The sequence below is a fragment of the Mesoplodon mirus genome (assembly GCF_964341445.2).
Source record: "Mesoplodon mirus genome assembly, chromosome: 3".
In the NCBI taxonomy this organism is placed as follows: Eukaryota; Metazoa; Chordata; class Mammalia; order Artiodactyla; family Ziphiidae; genus Mesoplodon; species Mesoplodon mirus.
In genome coordinates this window covers 150,602,360-150,621,097 of record NC_138978.1, presented here as the reverse complement: position 1 = coordinate 150,621,097, position 18,738 = coordinate 150,602,360, and the positions used below count along the sequence as shown (strand labels likewise).

General features: G+C 42.9%; 1 protein-coding gene across 3 annotated transcripts; it reads left to right on the top strand.

Annotated features, from left to right (window-relative positions):
• The first annotated feature begins 550 nt into the window (after positions 1 to 550).
• On the top strand, positions 551 to 17,552 carry RHEX (regulator of hemoglobinization and erythroid cell expansion). 3 transcript variants are annotated; one of them, XM_082611850.1, is made up of 6 exons: positions 551 to 654; positions 13,164 to 13,404; positions 13,636 to 13,736; positions 14,790 to 14,933; positions 16,238 to 16,299; positions 16,772 to 17,552. In XM_082611850.1, the coding sequence occupies exons 2-6, from the start codon at positions 13,394 to 13,396 to the stop codon at positions 16,970 to 16,972; spliced, it is 519 nt and encodes a 172-aa protein (XP_082467976.1). In that variant the 5' UTR covers positions 551 to 654; positions 13,164 to 13,393; the 3' UTR covers positions 16,973 to 17,552. The 3 variants fall into 3 exon arrangements, with proteins under 3 accessions (XP_082467976.1, XP_082467975.1, XP_082467974.1); XM_082611849.1 differs by lacking the exon at positions 16,772 to 17,552 and having other exon boundaries at positions 13,164 to 13,298; positions 16,238 to 16,567; XM_082611848.1 differs by lacking the exon at positions 16,772 to 17,552 and having other exon boundaries at positions 16,238 to 16,567.
• The last annotated feature ends 1,186 nt before the right edge of the window (positions 17,553 to 18,738 follow it).

Here is an 18,738-nt window from a genome sequence, read left to right as displayed (position 1 = left end):
TCTGAGGTCGGCCTCATTCAATGTTTAATGGTAAAAGAGTCCTTAAAAAATTATCCTCATCAGTTGCCGTACGTCCCATATACACACTCATAATAATCTATGGTCGCATCACACACAGATTCGGAGATGAGGCAAGCTGGAAGGGACACTTGCTAATACGTAGAGACCCACTTCTTCATTTTATAAGGGAAGATCATGAGTCCACTGGTGGGAAGGTGATTTGTCTGAGCTCATACGGCAAGTTACTGCAGGAGGTGGAACTTGAACCCAGACCTCTTGACTTCTCCTCCAGGGCTCTTTCCGCTCTACCGGGCTGTGTGCATATTTGTGGAATTTAAACATTTGTTCACATGGAGGGAAAGAGACTACTAATCTCCATCGACGTAAACTGTCTGCATGGAGCAGTAGGGTAGAGCCCTGCCGAGAGAGACAGGAGGTGTTGTCTGTTGCTTCACCCCGCTCTACAAAACTGAGCTAGATTATTATCTTCTGAGCAGCATGCCCTCACCCTGTTGGAAATGATGAAACATTGGTGACTGACCTCCAGTGACTGAGAAGCTTCCGGGTGGGGCTGGGAGCATGGTGAGGGAGATGTTTCCATCAGGACATCGCTGAAACACAGGCTGGGATCAGAACTTTCTCATGATCCTGGAGGTAAGTATTGTTTGGGCACGTAGGATTTTAAATTAGTTTGAGGGGTGTGTGTCTGTTTGTGAACATGTATGTGTAGAAGTTTCAGAGGGGGTTCTCCGTTTATGTGCTAGGATGCCAGGGTGTGGAATTCAATTGCCATCGGCTTGGAGTGAACTTAAGATTTGTCAGTGTGCACTTTATGGACATTAGTCTCTTGCTCCTGAGACCTGAGATCTGTCTTCAATAGCAGCAGTGTCTTTCAGGGCTCCGGCTAGAAGGTAAATAGACTTTGGATGCAGACGGAACCAGATCCAAAGAACTTTGCTAAATGTTTGTAATCCTCAGTTTCCTCATCTGTAAAATGGGTATAAAACCAGCCACCTTTCAGTGTTGCTATGAGGATTACAGAAAATACACATTTAGTGCCCAGTACCCCATCAATAGTAGCTATAAATTATTTACTCTTTTAAAGTCAACTGGGAACCAGATCCCAGAGAATATCTCCCTGCAGGAGTTTTTCCCTTAAGATTCATTCTGAACTACAAAGAACTGGGATGTGTGGAGGGAAGGGAACCAGCCTGGCAGTTTAAAAACAGTCATGAATGAGAATCAGAAAAAGTACGCTGTCAAAAATAAGCCAGGCAAACATCTGGGCAAGGAAAAGCCACCACCAACAACAGCAAAATATAATAGCTCACTCTTACATAGAGCTTACTATGTCCCAAGAACTGTTAAGAGCATCACGAAGATTAATTCATTTAATCCTCACAACAACTCTGAAAATATAGGTGCTGTTCATAGTTTCTCTTTCTGATTGAGGAAACTGAGGCACAAAGGTGTTGAGTGACTTGACTGAAGTCAGTGACAGAAAACTCTTCTAGAATACTTTAGCACAGAAGAGTGTTCTTAGAGCAGGCTTCTCTCCATTGTCCCTGAAGCCTGGGAACTCAGAAGTGTAGACCAGGCACTCAAGGAAGACTTGGTTATTGGCCGACTCTGCTCCCATTCTGTGCACTGACCTTGTGTGGGCTTCGGCAACCCTACTCAGTACAATGCCTTGAGTAGGATCAGCTGCGTAATCAGCAGGGCCCCGTGCAAATGGACATCTTGGACCCCTTTTTAAAAATTATTAAGAATTTAAAGATGGCAACAGCAGAGCACTAAACCCATCATGGGGCCCTTCTGAGCATGAGGTCCTACTGGACTCTACAGGAGACATGCCCATGGCCCTGAGACCCAGTAGTGAGGCAGGAACAGTGCTGGAAAGTTCCATGGTCTCACTTACCCCTCTTGGCAAATTCTGTGAGGGAGGCCTTTGGCTTTCTAATTAACAGAGGAGGAAACTGAGACTCAGGGACATCAAGTGCCCCCCACCAAGCTTAAACAGTGTTTATTATATGCAAACTGATTGAACTGCAATGAGTACAGAATGTTACAAAGTGCTTTTCCCCACACGTTGTCTCTAAATATTGTGCCAGGAACTGTGGAGCTAAAGTATGGACTAGACATGGTCCCAGCCACCAAAGCGCTCACAGACTGAGCATAATCTGTAGAAGGTGTTTAGTTTCTCTAAAATTTAGTTGGTCAATTCTATAAAATTTAGTTGGCCCCTCCAGTTCACCTGGAGCTTAGCAGATCTAGGAAAATGACTCCTGAAGTTGCTTGCAATTCTTTGTCTTGCTGATTTAGTCTCTGTACTAAGTTTCATTCATCTCAAGTAATTGTAAAAATGCTTTCCCCCAAATCCCCAAGTTGCATTCATCTCAAGTACTTTCTTGCAAAAATGCTTTCCGCCAAATTACTAGTTAGAAATTTTGGATGACTTATTTTCCTCCTAAAAAATTGGCTGTGCCTGCACCTATAACTCCGTGTGACTGGAGATGTGGCTTAGCTGGTTGAGATTCAAAGTTGCTATTTCTGGTTAATATGAGTCTTATCCTTTATGTCATTTTAGACTCATGGAATTCTACAACAACGAAATGTCAGAACTACATCTATTTATCTCACCCCTTTCAGTTTCTAGACAGGGAAACTGAGACTCAGAGAGAGGAAGCAAGGTGTCCAAGGTGGTTGAGTTTAGAAAGTTGCCAAGCTGGAATGTTGATCCGGGTTCTCATTTTATAGTCCAGATGCGTCCCAACTGCCTGGGGTGAGGCCCCTGCAATGGTGACCAGGGTTGAAGGAAATTCAGAGACAATTTCTCTGATACCCAGGACAGAGGTGACGCCCTAACCCTCTGTCGTCCTCTTCTCCATGGTGTTTGTCAGACGCGAGTTCCTCCCTTTTCACAGCTAGGTACTTGGACCTTCTCTGTCTCCTGGTGCGTGGACATGGTGACAGTCATAGGAGCAGGGACTGTTTAGGACCAAGGACCTCCCAGGACCATATAGCTTTGTTTATTGGATTGCTTATACCTCTCACCTGAAAATCATGTGTGAGCCCCTGTGGAAATGGGTGCATTTATATAGGTAAGACAATTTGGGGTTGAACGTTCTGTTCTGGTCCGAGGATCACCCCTGTTGTGCACCTATGTATGCCAGGCACTCGACTAAGCTTCTTAAATACTATGTGCAGTGTGGCGAAGGCTCTCGCTCCAAACAGCCTGGGTTTGAATTCTTTCTCCTGCATGGCGGATTAGAGCCTGGTTTTCTCATATGTAAAATGGGGACAGCAATATTATCTACCTCATAAGGTTGTTATCTTGAGGCTTAAATGAGATAATTTATGCAAAATGTTTTGCATGATGCTAGCATAGAGTAAGCACAAAACATGTGTGAGTTAAAAAAATGAAACAGGTGATGTCCTCATTTTTCCCATAAAACACTGGGGCCTGACAAGAGAAAGCAAGTCACAGCTAGGAAGGCCAGAGTTGGAATCTCCAGCCCAGTTCACCTGGCCACTAAGTCCCTGTTCCTCACCATTTTCCTGCCCTTACTTGTGAGGTTGCCTGGCAGCATACTCAGATTTCTCCCATAGCATCTTATTCCCATGTGGTCAAATCTATAGTGAACTTTGTTGAAGACAATTAATTCCACTAAAACTGTCCCCTACAGCCAGGGTTGGCAGACACCTTTAGCTGGAGTGCTGTGCTCCCCACTCTCCACCCATCCATCACCTGTTCTTCGAATAATACCCTCTCAGTGAATCCTCTCTGAATATTCTGTTGCATGGGGATCTCTTTTTCCTTTAAAACATTACGTGCTATTGATAGCACGCCTTCTGACAATTCATCATGCTTTGTTGTGGCATCTCTTGTATTTTTTGATTTTTTTTACACATTAATGTCTTGATTTTCCAGGTACAACATGAGCTCTTGGAAGTTCAGGTAGCGTTCTCTCCTTCTTCGTGGCCATCAGGGTATTTCACCCAGGACCACACACATAGACCACTCAATAAATATTTGATTGACTGAAATTCAGACTTTTAGCTGATTATCTCAATGTTATATTAATATGGTGAGATAGAATTTAGATGTAAATAAAATGTTTATGTAGATAAATTTGGTCTCATGCTAATTTAAGCTACTCAGAAATTCTAGGCTTGTTTCCATACTCTTAAAATATTTTCCTGATTGGAAAAAATCATCCAGAACATTTCAGTACCTAGTTTTGTTAATATTTAGGTATATTTTCTTCCATTTCCCCTTTTTGAAAATAGATTCCCCAATTTAATTTTCATAAATGTATATTCATGAGAAAATTTATATTTGATATGCAAAATAATTATCAGTGAATTATTCTGGATTTGATTAACTGAATCAGGTGAATTGAGGTGTGGGGGTTATTAAACTAATAGACAAAAAAATTTTAATGACCCAGAGTTTTTTTTTTCTTTACAAATATTCATCCTTTTTATATTTACTTTTTACAGGGTTGTGATCGTATTGTATATTGTATACTGTATATATATATATATATATATAATGTATATATATATATATATATATATATATATATATATATATATACTGATAAAGTACAAGCTAAATATAACTGTCTTGTACTTTTTCACAGAAGACTCCTTCTCTAGATTAATTTTTCCTAAACATAATTTTAAGTGTATAATATGCCACCCTATACCTTTGCCCTAATTTATTTAATCTTTGTTTTTCAGTCAGATTGTTTTCTATTTTTCACTTTTATAATCCACAGTGGGTAGAACTACCTTGCAATAACAGCTTTGATCTCATTTCAAATTGTTTGTTGAATTGTCTGTTCCTCGCCTTTTACCAATTTATCATTTGGGGAGTGCTAGGATTTTTCTTAACAATTTTTGTAAAAACAAAACGTAAAATCTTTTAAAATTGTGTTGCACATACTTTCTCTAGTTTTTTTGTCTGTTTGCCTTTAAATTTTATTTTAACATATTAAGTTTTAATATTTTAGAACCAAATCTATTTTTCTTTTTTTTTTTTTTTGTGGTATGCGGGCCTCTCACTGTTGTGGCCTCTCCCGTTGCGGAGCACAGGCTCTGGACGCGCAGGCTCAGCGGCCACGGTTCACTGGCCCAGCCGCTCCGCGGCATGTGGGCTCCTCCCGGGCCGGGGCACAAACCCACGTCCCCTGCATCGGCAGGCGGACTCTCAACCACTGTGCCACCAGGGAAGCCCCAAATCTATTTTTCTTGTATTGCTTTGTGATTTCTTCTGTTGCACGTAAAGTGAGAAAGTTTTCTCTCATCTGGGGATTTAATAAATATTATTGAATATGTGAATATCCGATCCTATTTCTTTCTAATTTTAATGTCTCAATTTAAAAATATTTACCTCCTTAATTCCTTTGGAATTTATTTTGTTATATCATGTCTGAATCGAAGATATTTTCTTTTTCCCTATAGGTAGCTAATTCATTATCCTGTGTGCAAAATTTCTTAAATAACCCTTTCCTTTCCTCCCCCTGCTTCGTGAACCACTTTTATAATATATGTGTTATACGTAGTCATATTTTACAAGTCTACACTACTTTTATTTTATTTTATTTTTTTATTATTTATTATTATTATTATTTTTTGCGGTACGCGGGCCTCTCACTGTTGGGGCCTCTCCCGTTGTGGAGCACAGGCTCTGGACGCGCAGGCTCAGCGGCCATGGCTCACGGGCCCAGTCGCTCTGCGGCATGTGGGATCTTCCCGGACCGGGGCACGAACCCTTGTCCCCTGAATCGGCAGGCGGACTCTCAACCACTGCGCCACCAGGGAAGCCCTACACTACTTTTAAAAAGTGGTATGTCTGGAACCCACTTTGTCACAATTCCTTTTCAAACAAGTTTCAACCCTTCTGGATTGTTATTATTTTTTCCCCAGATAAATTTTTGAATAATTTTGAGGTGTAGAACATTCTCATTCTAATTTTGATTGGAATTATATTGAACCAATAAATCAATTTCAATGTGATTTATATTTAGTCTTTTAGCTTCCCAATCTAAAACCCATGAGATGTCTTTCTTTCAAAGACTTTTAAAAAGTCTTTTAGATTTCTCAGTGAATTTCTACAATTTTCTTCAAAATAATTCTTATAATTAAAATTATTCTTAGATATATCTGTTGCAATGTTTACTAAGGTTCCTGGTTCCCCCTGTCCCCAATTCCATTTTCTAACTGGCTGTTGCTGGAATAATAACAATATTATTGCTATTAATGGCAGTAATTACCAGCAAAGAATGGTTGGTAATTTTAGAATATTTATCATGCCCTCAAGACTTTCCTGAGCAGTCTCATTAATTTCACTAGTTTTTCAATTGATTCTTTTGGGATTTCTAGGTATAAAATCACATCTTTTGCAAATAAGAATAAACTTGACTTTTCCTTGCTCCATTGCATCAGTTACTGGCTGAGGCTCCAGCGCCAGCCTGTCTGGACACAAAGCCTCATTAACTCTTCTCATTATCTTGACCAACGTACTTCTCTGTGAGTTTTGTCCTCTGTAAAATGGAAATAATAATAGTACATACCTCCTAAGGTGGTTGTGAGAATCAGATGAATTAATACATGTGAAAGTACGCAGAGAACATGCTCAATAAATATTCAGTATTATTATTATAGGTTGGAGAAACTTCCAGCTTCATTTAAAATATTTGATTTATCCATGTTGTATTTATAGTATATAAAAGGCAGCTCCTTGTAATGATTGAGGGTTAGACTTTTGAGTCAGATGGGCTTGAGTTTAAAACTTGACTCTTGGGGCTTCCCTGGTGGCACAGTGATTGAGAGTCTGCCTGCCAATGCAGGGGACACAGGTTTGAGCCGTGGTCTGGGAAGATCCCACATGCCGCGGAGCAACTAGGCCCGTGAGCCACAACTACTGAGCGTGCACGTCTGGAGCCTGTGCTCCGCAACACAAGAGGCCGCGACAGTGAGAGACCCGCACACTGCAATGAAGAGTGGCCCCCGCTTGCTGCAACTAGAGAAAGCCCTCGCACAGAAACGAAGACCCAACACTGACAAAAATAAAATAAATAAATAATTAATTAATTTAAAAACAAGCAAACAAAAAAAAAAACTGGACTCTTCCAGTGGGGGGACCAGGGCAAATTGGTCAACCTCTCCAAGCCTTGGTGTCCTCATCTAGGAAGTGGCAATAATGTCTGTTCTTGTAGAGCAAGAGGATAAATAAACCACATGGCAAATACTCAACGTTAGTTTTTTTTATTGTAATAATTAATTTCCTGTATATCCCTAGAGTAACTTTTTTTAATTTTTAAAAAATCTTTTATTGGACTATAGTTGATTTACAATGTTGTGTTAGTTTCAGTTGTACAGCAAAATGAAACAGTTATACATATACATATATCCACTCTTTTTTAGATTCTTTCCCCACATAGGTCATTACAGAGTACTGAGTAGAGTTCCCTGTGCTGTACAGTAGGTCCTTATTAGTTATCTATTTTAGACGTAACTGTGTGGATGTGTCAATCCCAATCTCCCAGTTTATCCCTCCCCGCCCCCTCCCATTCCCCACCAGTAAGCGTAAGTTTGTTTTCTACATCTGTGACTCTATTTGTTTTGTAAATAAGTTTATTTGTACCTTTTTGTTTTTTTAGATTCCACATATAAGTGATATTGTATGATATTTGTCTTTCTCTGCCTGACTTTCTTCACTCAGTATGACAATCTCTAGGTCCATCCGTGTTACTGAGAATGGCATTATTTCATTCTTTTTTATGGCTGAGTAACATTCCATTGTATATATGTACCACATCTTCTTTATCCATTCCTGTTGATGGACATTTAGGTTGATTCCATGTCCTGGCTATTGTAAATAGTGCTGCAATGAACATTGTGGTGCGTGTAACTTTTCGAATTATGGTTTTTTCTGGGTATATGCCCAGGAGTGGGATTGCTGGATGATATGGTAGTTCTATTTTTAGTTTTTCAAGGAACCACCATACTGTTCTCCATATTGGCTGTACCAATTTACATTCCCACCAACAGTGTAGAAGGGTTCCCTTTTTCCACACCCTCTCCAGTGTTTATTGTTTGTAGATTTTTTGATGATGGCCATTCTGACCCATGTGAGGTGATACCTCATTGCAGTTTTGATTTGCATTTCTCTAATAATTAGTGATGTTTTCATGTGCTTTTTGGCCAGCTGTATGTCTCCTTTGGAGAAATGTCTATTTAGATCCTCCACCCATTTTTTGATTGGGTTGTTTGTTTTTTTGATATTGAGCTGCATGAGCTATTTGTATATTTTGGAGATTAACCCTTTGTCAGTTGCTTCACTTGCAAATATTTTCTTCCATTCTCAGGTTTGTCTTTTCATTTTTTTTTTTTTTTTTTTTTTGCGTTATGCGGGCCTCTCACTGTTGTGGCCTCTCCCGTTGTGGAGCACAGGCTCCGGATGCACAGGCTCAGCGGCCATGGCTCACGGGCCTAGCCACTCCGCAGCATGTGGGATCTTCCCAGACCGGGGCATGAACCCGTGTCCCCTGCATCGGCAGGCAGACTCTCAACCACTGCGCCACCAGGGAAGCCCCTCATTTTGTTTATGGTTTCCTTTGTTATGCAAAAGCTTTTAAGTTTAATTAGGTCCCATTTGTTTATTTTTGTTTTTATTTTCATTACTCTAGGAGGTGGATTAAAATATATTTTGCTGTGATTTATGTCAAAGTGTGTCCTGCCTATGTTCTCCTCTAAGAGTTTTATAGTATCTGGCCTTACATTTAGGTCTTTAATCCATTTTGAGTTTATTTTTGTGTATGGTGTTAGGGAGTGTTCTAATTTCATTCTTTTACACGTGGCTGTCCAGTTTTCCCAGCACTACTTATTGAAGAGACTGTCTTTTCTCCATGTATGTTCTTGCCTCCTATGTCATAGATCTGGTGACCATAGGTGTGTGAGTTTATCTCTGGACTTTTTATCCTGTTCCACTGATCTATATTTCTGTTTTTGTGCTAGTAGCATACTGTTTTGATTACTGTAGCTTTGTATTATAGTCTGAAGTCAGGGAGCCTGATTCCCCTGGAGTAACTTTTTTTTTTTTTTTTGCTGTACGAGGGCCTCTCACTGTTGTGGCCTCTCCCGTTGCGGAGCACAGGCTCCGGACACACAGGCTTAGCGGCCATGGCTCACGGGCCCAGCCGCTCCGCGGCATATGGGATCCTCCCAGACCGGGGCACGAACCCGTATCCCCTGCATCGGCAGGCGGACTCTCAACCACTGCGCCACCAGGGAGGCCCCCCCTGGAGTAACTTTTGATATAATATTATGTATTTACCTCTGTATTCATAAGTGAGATGAGCCTGGAGAGTTTTCCTTTTTTTTTTTTTTTTTTTGTGCCCTGTGTTCTTTAAAAATTTCAAATGACTCATTTGTAAAACTATCTAGACACAAACTTTGAGTACATAGTTTTTATAATGCTTTTACTTTCTAAATAATAATAGCTGCCATTTATAGGATGCTTATTACTTTGTGACAAAAGCTAGAAAACTGCTTCTCATACTGCATCTTATTTCATTCACAGAAGTAGGTATCATTTATATTTATCTATCTAATCCTGAGAATTAGTTATTATTGCTCTCATCTTACAGGCAAGAAAACAGAGGCTGTGAGAGGTTAAATAACTAGACCCAACTCATGCAGAGGATGAACTGGGATGTGAACCTAAGCTGTCTGACTCCAAGTTCTCTGCCCCTAGCAGCTAGAGGGGAACTGAACTTGGGTCCCAAATTGCTTTCTTGTTGTTTTGCTTTGGTTTTAGTCTGTTTAAGTTTTCTGTGCCTTATGGAATCCATTTTGTTAATTATATTTTTCTAGGAAATCAATAATTTTATTGATATTTCACAAAAAGAAAATCTCAGGAGTCTCACAATTTTTGACCTTCTCTGTTTCTGTGGTTATATTCATTATTAGTTTGGTGTATTTATGTTTCCTCCTTTTCTTGATTCTTCAAAACTGCATATTCAATTAGGTGAGAAAAAGTCTAGTAATATGAAGGAGGCTGGATGATATTAGAAAATGGAAAGAAGTATTTTTTTCTTTCAAAATATTCCATTTCCATCCAACTATGTTTCCCTTTCCCCTCCTCCAGTCTTTAAAGAACAGAATGCTGAGGGCTAGAAAGAGCCTTAGGAGTACTGTCAAGTGCTGGGCCTAGAAAGGACTTCTACCTGTCCCAGGTCACACAGTTGGCAAGTGACAGAGCCAGGAGGAGGAGCCTGGCTCTCATCTCCCTGTCTTGTTCTCTTATAGCTCAAATTCTTCATTTTAAAGACAATAAGCTAATGAAGCCTGCCAAAAAATCTTTTTAAACACTTCATAAAAAATACCTTTAGGGCTTCCCTGGTGGCGCAGTGGTTGAGAGTCCGCCTGACGATGCAGGGGACACAGGTTCGTGCCCCGGTCCAGGAAGATCCCACATGCCATGGAGCGGCTAGGCCCATGAGCCGTGGCCGCTGAGCTTGCGCATCTGGAGCCTGTACTCCGCAACGGGAGAGGCCACAACAGTGAGAGGCCCGCGTACCGCAAAAAAAAAAAAAACCTTTAAAGCTACTTAATTTTGAAAGATTGATCAAGTCAGCTTAGCAATATTGATTAGGATTACTTTAATCCATATGATTTTCACATAAGTCATCTTCTGTTGTGTACTCTTTCCAGAATATATCTAACCAAAGAAAGCAGGCCTCAGACAGGAAAAGCTGTGTTTTTATTATTTCACCTCTTTTGTTATGCTGTACCTACTAGAAAGGCCACAAGAGAGCTCCTTTATCAGGAGAAGGGGAAACAAGAAAATGGAATTCAGCCCTAACTGGAAGGCTCAGGGTTTCCACCAGGTCTGAAGTAAACGGAAGAAATGTTCTTAGTCCTCTGCTCATGTGTGGTTTGGAGGCAGCTGGCAAGACACTGCATTAATGTGGGGCTGGGTATCCAAACCTGAAAGAGGGCAGGGCAGGACAGTCCCATCTTGATGATGGAATGAAGTATATGAAACTCTCACATGGTCCAGGCATTTTTTCTGAACATAGTTACTTCAAATTGCTCATTTCCCGGTTGTTTGGTGTGTGTGTGTGTGTGTGTGTGTGTGTGTGTCTGTGCACAAATGAGCAGATGTTTCTGCCGACTGTCTGATCAGCAATCTGCAATTAGGCCCTAAGGAACAACCTGCTCATTGCGGTTGGGGGCCATTAGCCACTTAAATAATGATATCTGTCATCATTTTCATACCTCATCCTGCCCAGATTTTATCTTCAAACTGTACTCAAAATGAATGCCTACGTTTCCAAAAATAGACAGACCCGATTTTAATAGCTCAACTCTAGTCATCATCTTGGTGCAGTGTTTTAGGGTTGAATGATACCTAATAATTACTGAGTGCTTCCCACATGCCTGCCATTGTATTTAGGTCTTTATAAACATAACTCCCCAAGCCCACACAAGAACTCTGTGAGGTACATACTATCATTGTCCCCATTTTACAGGTACAGAAACTGAGACACTGAGAAGTTCAATAATTCACACCTAGAAGGGAACAGAACTTAGATCCATATTGAGATGTTTGACTTTTATGCTATATATTGACACAGGTACTGTGTGTCATTTGGCTAGTAAGGTGCTTACAGTATATTAAAATGATAGAAGGAAGTATAGGCAACATAGTTTTGTATAAAGAGACAAAATAAGATATTGGTTTTTTTTTAATTTACTTTTGGCCGCGTTGGGTCTTCGTTGCTGCGTGCGGGCTTTTCTCTGGTTGCGGCGAGTGGGGCCTACTCTTCGTTGCAGTGCGCGGGCTTCTCACTGCGGTGGGTTCTCTTGTTGCGGAGCATGGGCTCTAGGCACGTGGGCTCAGCAGTTGTGGCTCGCTTGCCCTAGAGCGCAGGCTCAGTAGTTAGTTGTGGCACTCGGGCTTAGTTGCTCTGCGGCATGTGGGATCTTCCCAGACCAGGCCTTGAACACATGGCCCCTGCATTGGCAGGCGGATTCTTAACCACTGCGCCACCAGGGAAGCCCAAGATATTGGTTTTAAAATAACGGAACATTGGGCTTCCCTGGCAGCCTCCCTCCCCAGTTCCTGCCTCTCCTCTCTCCCAAGTTGGTCCAGGTTTGATCTTGGATAGCCCCAGTGTGAGAACCACACACAGAAACAGAAATGTCAGGACATTCCACACTGCCCTTATCACTTGGAAATGCTGACTGGGAAAATAAGCCTTACGGGCAATAAAAGCCTTTTCAATGTTTACCATCTGCAGGAGGACAGTGGGCCTTCTTGCGGCCCCATCTTGTGCTGAGTAAACATCATTTCAAAGGCTTTGAAACCATCTTGGCTTTTTCTTGCAGTAAACTCCATATTCAGCACCATTTTTTTTTTGACAATAAAAAAATTTTTTTAATTGAAGTGTAGTTGATTTACAGTGTTGTGTTAGTTTCTGGTGCACAACAAAGTGATTCAGAATATATATATATATTCTTTCTCATATTCTTTTCCATTATGGTTTATTACAGGATGTTGAATACAGTTCCCTGTGTTATACACTAGGACCTTGTTGTTTATCTATTTTATATATAGTAATTCATATCTGTTAATCCCAAACTCCTAATTTATCCCTTTTCAGCACCATGTTGATGGAATTGATATGGTAATTTTTAAAATAAACATGCTCATAAGAGTGGAACAGCATCCCCAGTCCTGGGCCTAAAGCCCAATGAAGGCACGGAGGGTGTGGGTGAATGTGTGTGCATGTGTGTGTGTGTGACACTGGGCTTCTTCACAGAATCTCCCCCAGTGTGTTTGCTCCTGTTGGACCCCTTTGTGCTTCCAGCAGCAGGTAAGGCTCCGGGAGCAGAGATGAATGGTTGGGGGTGTAGGCTTGGATGTAGGGCTCAAATCCAGGCCTGGATGTACAGCCTCAGACTCCTCCCTCAGCCCTCTAGACCTCACATTGCTCCTTATAAAAGGAGGGTAGTGACATCCAGGTCACAGGATTGTGCGAATCAGGTAGAATGGTGGGTATGCCGGGGGGCTCAACCCTGTGGCTGGCAGCGAGCGAGTACCCACCAGTTGGCAGGTGCTAATATTGTTACTGCCTATTTTGTAGATTCAAAAACTGGAATCTGGGGAGAGGAAAGCAAACGGCTCTCTAGCAGCCAAGGCGGCCCAGGAGTCCTGACCCACTGCCTGGCCTCCGTGGGTCTCCAGGGCAGTCCCACTCTTGGTGCTGCCTGGACACAAGGTACCCCCAGTGGTTCCTTCCACGTCTCTTCCTGCTGCCCCTGAGAGAGCCCAAGACTCTCTCGTGACCTGCGACGGCCCTGCGAGGAACTCGTCATGCTGACGGAGTGAGTGGCCCAGGAAGAGCCAGCTCAGGTTCCCATCAGGCTGATGGATGTAGCCAGCTTCCAAGTGTGCACATCACCCTCCCCGGCCCCTAAAGCCTTCCCATTTGAGAGGGAAGAGACCCAAGACACACAGCAACACCCGCAGGCTGCCTCTGGCTTGGGGCAGGGATAGGTTTGCAGCCGTCTTGGTACCTCTGCAACCTCTAACCTGATTTTCTCATTTCCCAACAGAGAAATGAAGGTCTGGCACGGAGTAGTGATCGCAGTGGTGTCTCTGGTACTGCAGGCCTGCCTCCTCGTAGCCGTCAACTACCTGCTCAGCAGGCACATGGGTAACTGGCTCAACATCCTCTTCCCTCCTGGTTGCCCTCAGGGACCACTCCCGAGCCTGCAGCAAGATGAGCCCCCTTTGGAACCCCCGAATATCACTACTTGAGGAATCCCTGGCCAGATGCCCCTTCACTCCACCAACCTCTAAGCTGGTAATCCCCACTCTGACCCAACCTATCTGCGGTTGGGAATGATGGCTCAGAGTCCTTCCATTACCCACACAAGCTTCTGCCTAGAGACAAGCTGCTGCGATGCTCATGAGGGTGCGCTCACTTAACCTGAGCCTGGTGATTTTCCTTCATCCCTGCCAAGGGACTTAATGTGAAGAAATGGCCTTGAATTACAACAGAAGGGCGAATGGTATGGTTAGACTAAGAAATTCGCTTAAATTCCTGAGCTGATTTGCAGTGGAAAGTAGGAAGCTCGGTCCAGGGAAGACATTACAATTAAGGAAAATAAAACTGCTTTGGCTGTGCTAAGACAAGGGATTGGGCAAGATGGTGTTAAGTCTAAGCTACTCTATTCAATCATTCATTCAATACAACAGGGAACAAAATAAAAATCCCTGCCCTTATGGACCTTACATTCCATGGGTAACACAGACAACAAACAAGTAAAATGTGTGTTAGGTTATGGTAAGTGCTAGGGAGAAAAAAAATGAAGCAAGGCAAGGAGATACAAATTGGATGGGGGTCAGCATCCCTGAGATGCTGACACTTGAGTCTAAACCTGAGGGAAGTGAGGAAGTGAGCCACACCTACAAAGGCCATAAGCCAGGAGAGTTTGCTCATAATAGCAGAAGCAAAGGGACCGGGTGGCTGGAGCTGAGGTGGGGCAGGGAGAAGAAGGAGGAGTGAGGCCCAGAAGGCCTTCAGGCTGGGACTTTGGATTTTACTCCAAGTGAGGCGAGGGGCATTGCAGAGTTCTGAGCAGAGGAGTGCTGAGGTTTGAAGAGATCCCTCTGATCAATTTTCCCTAATGAGAGCTGTGCTCACAGGTAGGATGTGCCTGACCTAGCGAACTTTCACTTTTGACTCTTGCCCTGTCTCCTCTAGCCAAGGAAAATGAGCAGATACTGAAAAGGGCCAGGCTCCAGGTCCCCAGGCCCAGCCCTGCCCACTACAGCCCACCAGCTGCCAAGGAGACAATGGAGACTCGGGCCGAGAAAAGCACCCCTGTGCCTAAGCCCCGTTACCCGAGTGAGTACAGGGGTGGGGGGAGAATTTGTCACAAAGCTTACTCTGCTCTGTCTGGACTCCCGGGGAGCCTCCCTGCAGCAGCCCTAGTCTGTCCTGCCCAAACCACTAGCCCGAGGATTCCTCACACCCTCCCCAGTACAGGCCAAGCCAGGCCCCCATTTTCAGAAGGTTGCTCATCCTATCCAGTGGTGCAGATTGCGTTGGGTTTGTGTGGGTCTAAGTTCTTCTCTAGCTTTGGTCATGTGTGAACGGCTGCCGCGGAGGACTCGGGGGCTGTCTCTGCTCCTGTCTTTGTGATAGTATGGCATCTTTTCTTCTGTGTGCCCGTTAGTGGTGGAGCCGAGATTTCAACTGCCTCTGTCTGTCCCCAGCCATGGGAATCTGGGCACTTTAATAAATCTGAGTCTTGGTTATGGTTCATGTCTATATCCCCCTCTGGCAAGTGAACCAACAGGGACATCACGTTCTCGTTTTCTCTCTCTTTCAGCTTGGGAGACCCACCAGGTCTCTATTCACACAGTGGAAACTGCCGCTTCCACAGCAAGAGAGTCACTCACCAGAGATTGCTCTTTCCACTGCTTTATCTTTTGGTTGATTTGAGTTTGCTCCGTCCTTCTAAATTTTATCTTTTCAGTTGGAGAAATCTGGTTGTCAGGCTTCCTCGCCACCAAGATAAGGCCTCAATGCATGTGGGAATCAGAAGATGCCATTTGCATGAACTCATGGTCTCAGTGGAAGGGGAGAGGCATGGGCCTCGCCACAACCCCTGATCCTGATGCTTCCCTGAAACCTGGTCAGAATCAAAGACTCCATGGTTGGCAGGGACCTCAGAGATCGTTGTCCAACTCTCTGTGTTACAGGGGACAAAACCAGGGCACAATAAGGAATGTAACCTGCCTGGCGTTAGTGACAGGTTTAGATTAGAAGCTATGCCTGTGATTTCTGGGGCCAGAGCTCTTTGCCTTGGGCCACAGCAGCTCAGCATGTCCCACCTACTCCCCTTCCAGGAGATAGCCCTTCCCAAGTACAGTCCAGCCTGGTGGGCTTGGTATTACTTTTAGATGGAGCTGGACAAAGCAGCAATGCCTGGACTCTTGGACATGTTCCTGATTATTTTGGGAGGCTCCCCCCTTTCTCTGTTCTATTCCTTTTTTCTCTTTGGGGGGCTCTGTATCTCTCTTCCCCGCTCCTCTTTGAGTTCCTGGCTCTGCCTCTGTCTTCATCTCATTCTCTCTTCCATTGCCTTTATCCACTCTTTACACCCTTTGGCTTTCTTTAGAAGAACAGTTTCTATTTCACCCTAGATGACAGTGACACGTCCTCAGACAGCTCCAACAGCTCGGACACCTCACCTCCCACCCACCAGGTAATGGACACTCCCAGTGATCCAAGCCCTCCATATGCAGTCTGGGGTCACCGTGGCTCCAGAGATGGGAGTAAGGAAGGAGGTGCTTCTGGAGGCATTACATCATCCTTAGGTGAGGGTGGTTGGGCTTTCATTCCCAGGCCCGTATCAGCACAAAGCATCCTTCATATAAAAATGAAGGTGCTAACGGGAAACCCCTTCCTCCCCATGTCCCAATCACTGACCAAGGTCCACTCTGAGTCCTGACCTCAATTGGATTAAGTCTCCACGTCTTTCTTCCTTAAACCCATTCATTCCCACAGGCACAAGGAGCAATCTTCCTCATTGCCCTGGCCCTGCTCTCAGACACAGTTACCCGGGACCCAGGTTCTTTCCCATCCAGCCTAGGGCGAGCTTCTTTGAGTGAGAGTTGAGTACCTCCTCCAAACATGGTAGGAGTCTTGACCAAATTTCTTTGCTTTTTTCCCCTAAGGCCACCAAGGATGTGAACTACACACAAGTGGTCTTTTCAGCTCCTGAAGGACGAAGAAATGACTATGTCCTGGACTATGAGAACGTAAAGGAAGCCACAGATTACGTTAATGTCAAACCAAAAAGCCACAAGCCCAGTTTCTGGACTTCTGTGAACCCTGGTGTCTTTGAGCCAGTGGAATACAACCAAGTGGCCATGTGAATTCTAGGCTTTTTAATGGGGTGTAGTTCCTTATGAATTCTTGCACTTATTTTGTAGGGGGACTAGTGTTTGGTTTTTTTGTTTTTTTTTTTTTGACAAGGAAATAGGAGAAAAAGTATGCCTGTATGTCAGCAAGGAATATTCAGATTAGGAAGAACTTCCAGGTTAAGTATGAAAACATTGGTGCATGTCAGTAGAGAAAGTGATGAAGTCTCTCTCCATAAAAAATTTTTTAAAGATTTTAATCAACTGTAGTAGAGTTCTGTTTGACAGTCTTATGATTAAATGTCTCTCTGAACTATTTAATTATTGGTAATAAACAACTTCCTTAAAATTTTTAAATAAAACAGCAACCACAGGTTCCTCTTTTCCTTTGGCTTAACCTTGCATGCTGTTCCTTTATCAGTATTGTATCTTGCTGAGTAATCCTGCTCTGCCCTCAGAACTTTAAATAGTGCATTTGGAAAGCTCACCATTACTTAACCTTTGAATCTACTGTTCTTAGGAAAGAAAGATGACAGAGTAGTAAATGCCAACTAGCATCACAATCTGTTATTCCAAAAAAACTTTCCAAATTCAATCCAATAAAAATCAATATCCATTCTTGGTTTGTGGTTGTTGTTGTTTTTACTTTTACTACCAATTAGTAGTAAAAGAACACTTTCTTAACTTGATTAAGAACAGCTTATCTGAAACCAGCTAATGGCATGATATTTAACTGTAAGGTCCTAGACGCAGTCCTATTAAATCATGAACAAAGTAGGAACGTCCAAAAGCCTGACATTTCTTTACTATCTAACATTGCTCTAGAAATTCTAATCAATGCAGTAAAACAGTTAACAAAAATAAGGCTATAACTATGGAAGAGGAGGATAAGTTTGTCATTGTTTGCGATATGCTAGAGAATTAACTGTTTTAAAATTAATAACATGCAGTTAGCAGTGACTAGATAAATATACAACTTATTTTTCCCAACAGCTAATTAAGATACGAAATGAAAAAAAAAATTGCTCGCATTACCACCTGAACCGTCGCTTGCATTACTGTCTGAACCATTGCTCACATTACTGCCTCAAACATTGCCCCCATTGCTCCCATTACTGCCTGAACCATCTTCCCACCCCTGTCCATGGAAAAATTGTCTTCCATGGAAAAATTATCTTCCATGAAACTGGTCCTTTGTTCCAAAAGGGTTGAATACCGCTGTTCTATTCTGTTCCATTGATCTATGTGTCTGCTTTTGTGGCAGTACCACACTGTTTTGATTACTGTAGCTTTGTATTATAGTTTGAAATCAGGGAGTGTGATACTTCCAGGTTTGATCTTCTTTCTCAAGATTGTTTTGGCTATTCAGAGTCTTTTGTGTTTCCATACAAATTTTAGAATTATTTGTTCTAGCTCTGTGACAAATGCCATTGGTATTTTGATAGAGATGGCAATGAGTCTGTAGATTGCCTTGGGTAGTATGGTCATTTTAACAATATTATTTCTTTTTTTGAAATAAATTTATTTATTTAATTTTGGCTGCATTGGGTCTTTGATACTGCATGCGGGCTTTCTCTAGTTGCAGCGAGCAGGGGCTACTCTTCATTGCAGTGCACAGGCTTCTCACTGTGGTGGCTTCTCTTGTTGCAGAGCATGGGCTCTAAGCGCACGGGCTTCAGTAGTTGTGGCGCACAGGCTTAGTTGCTCCGTGGCATGAGGGGTCTTCCTGGACCAGGGCTCGAACTCGTGTCCCCTGTATTGGCAGGCGGATTCTTAACCAC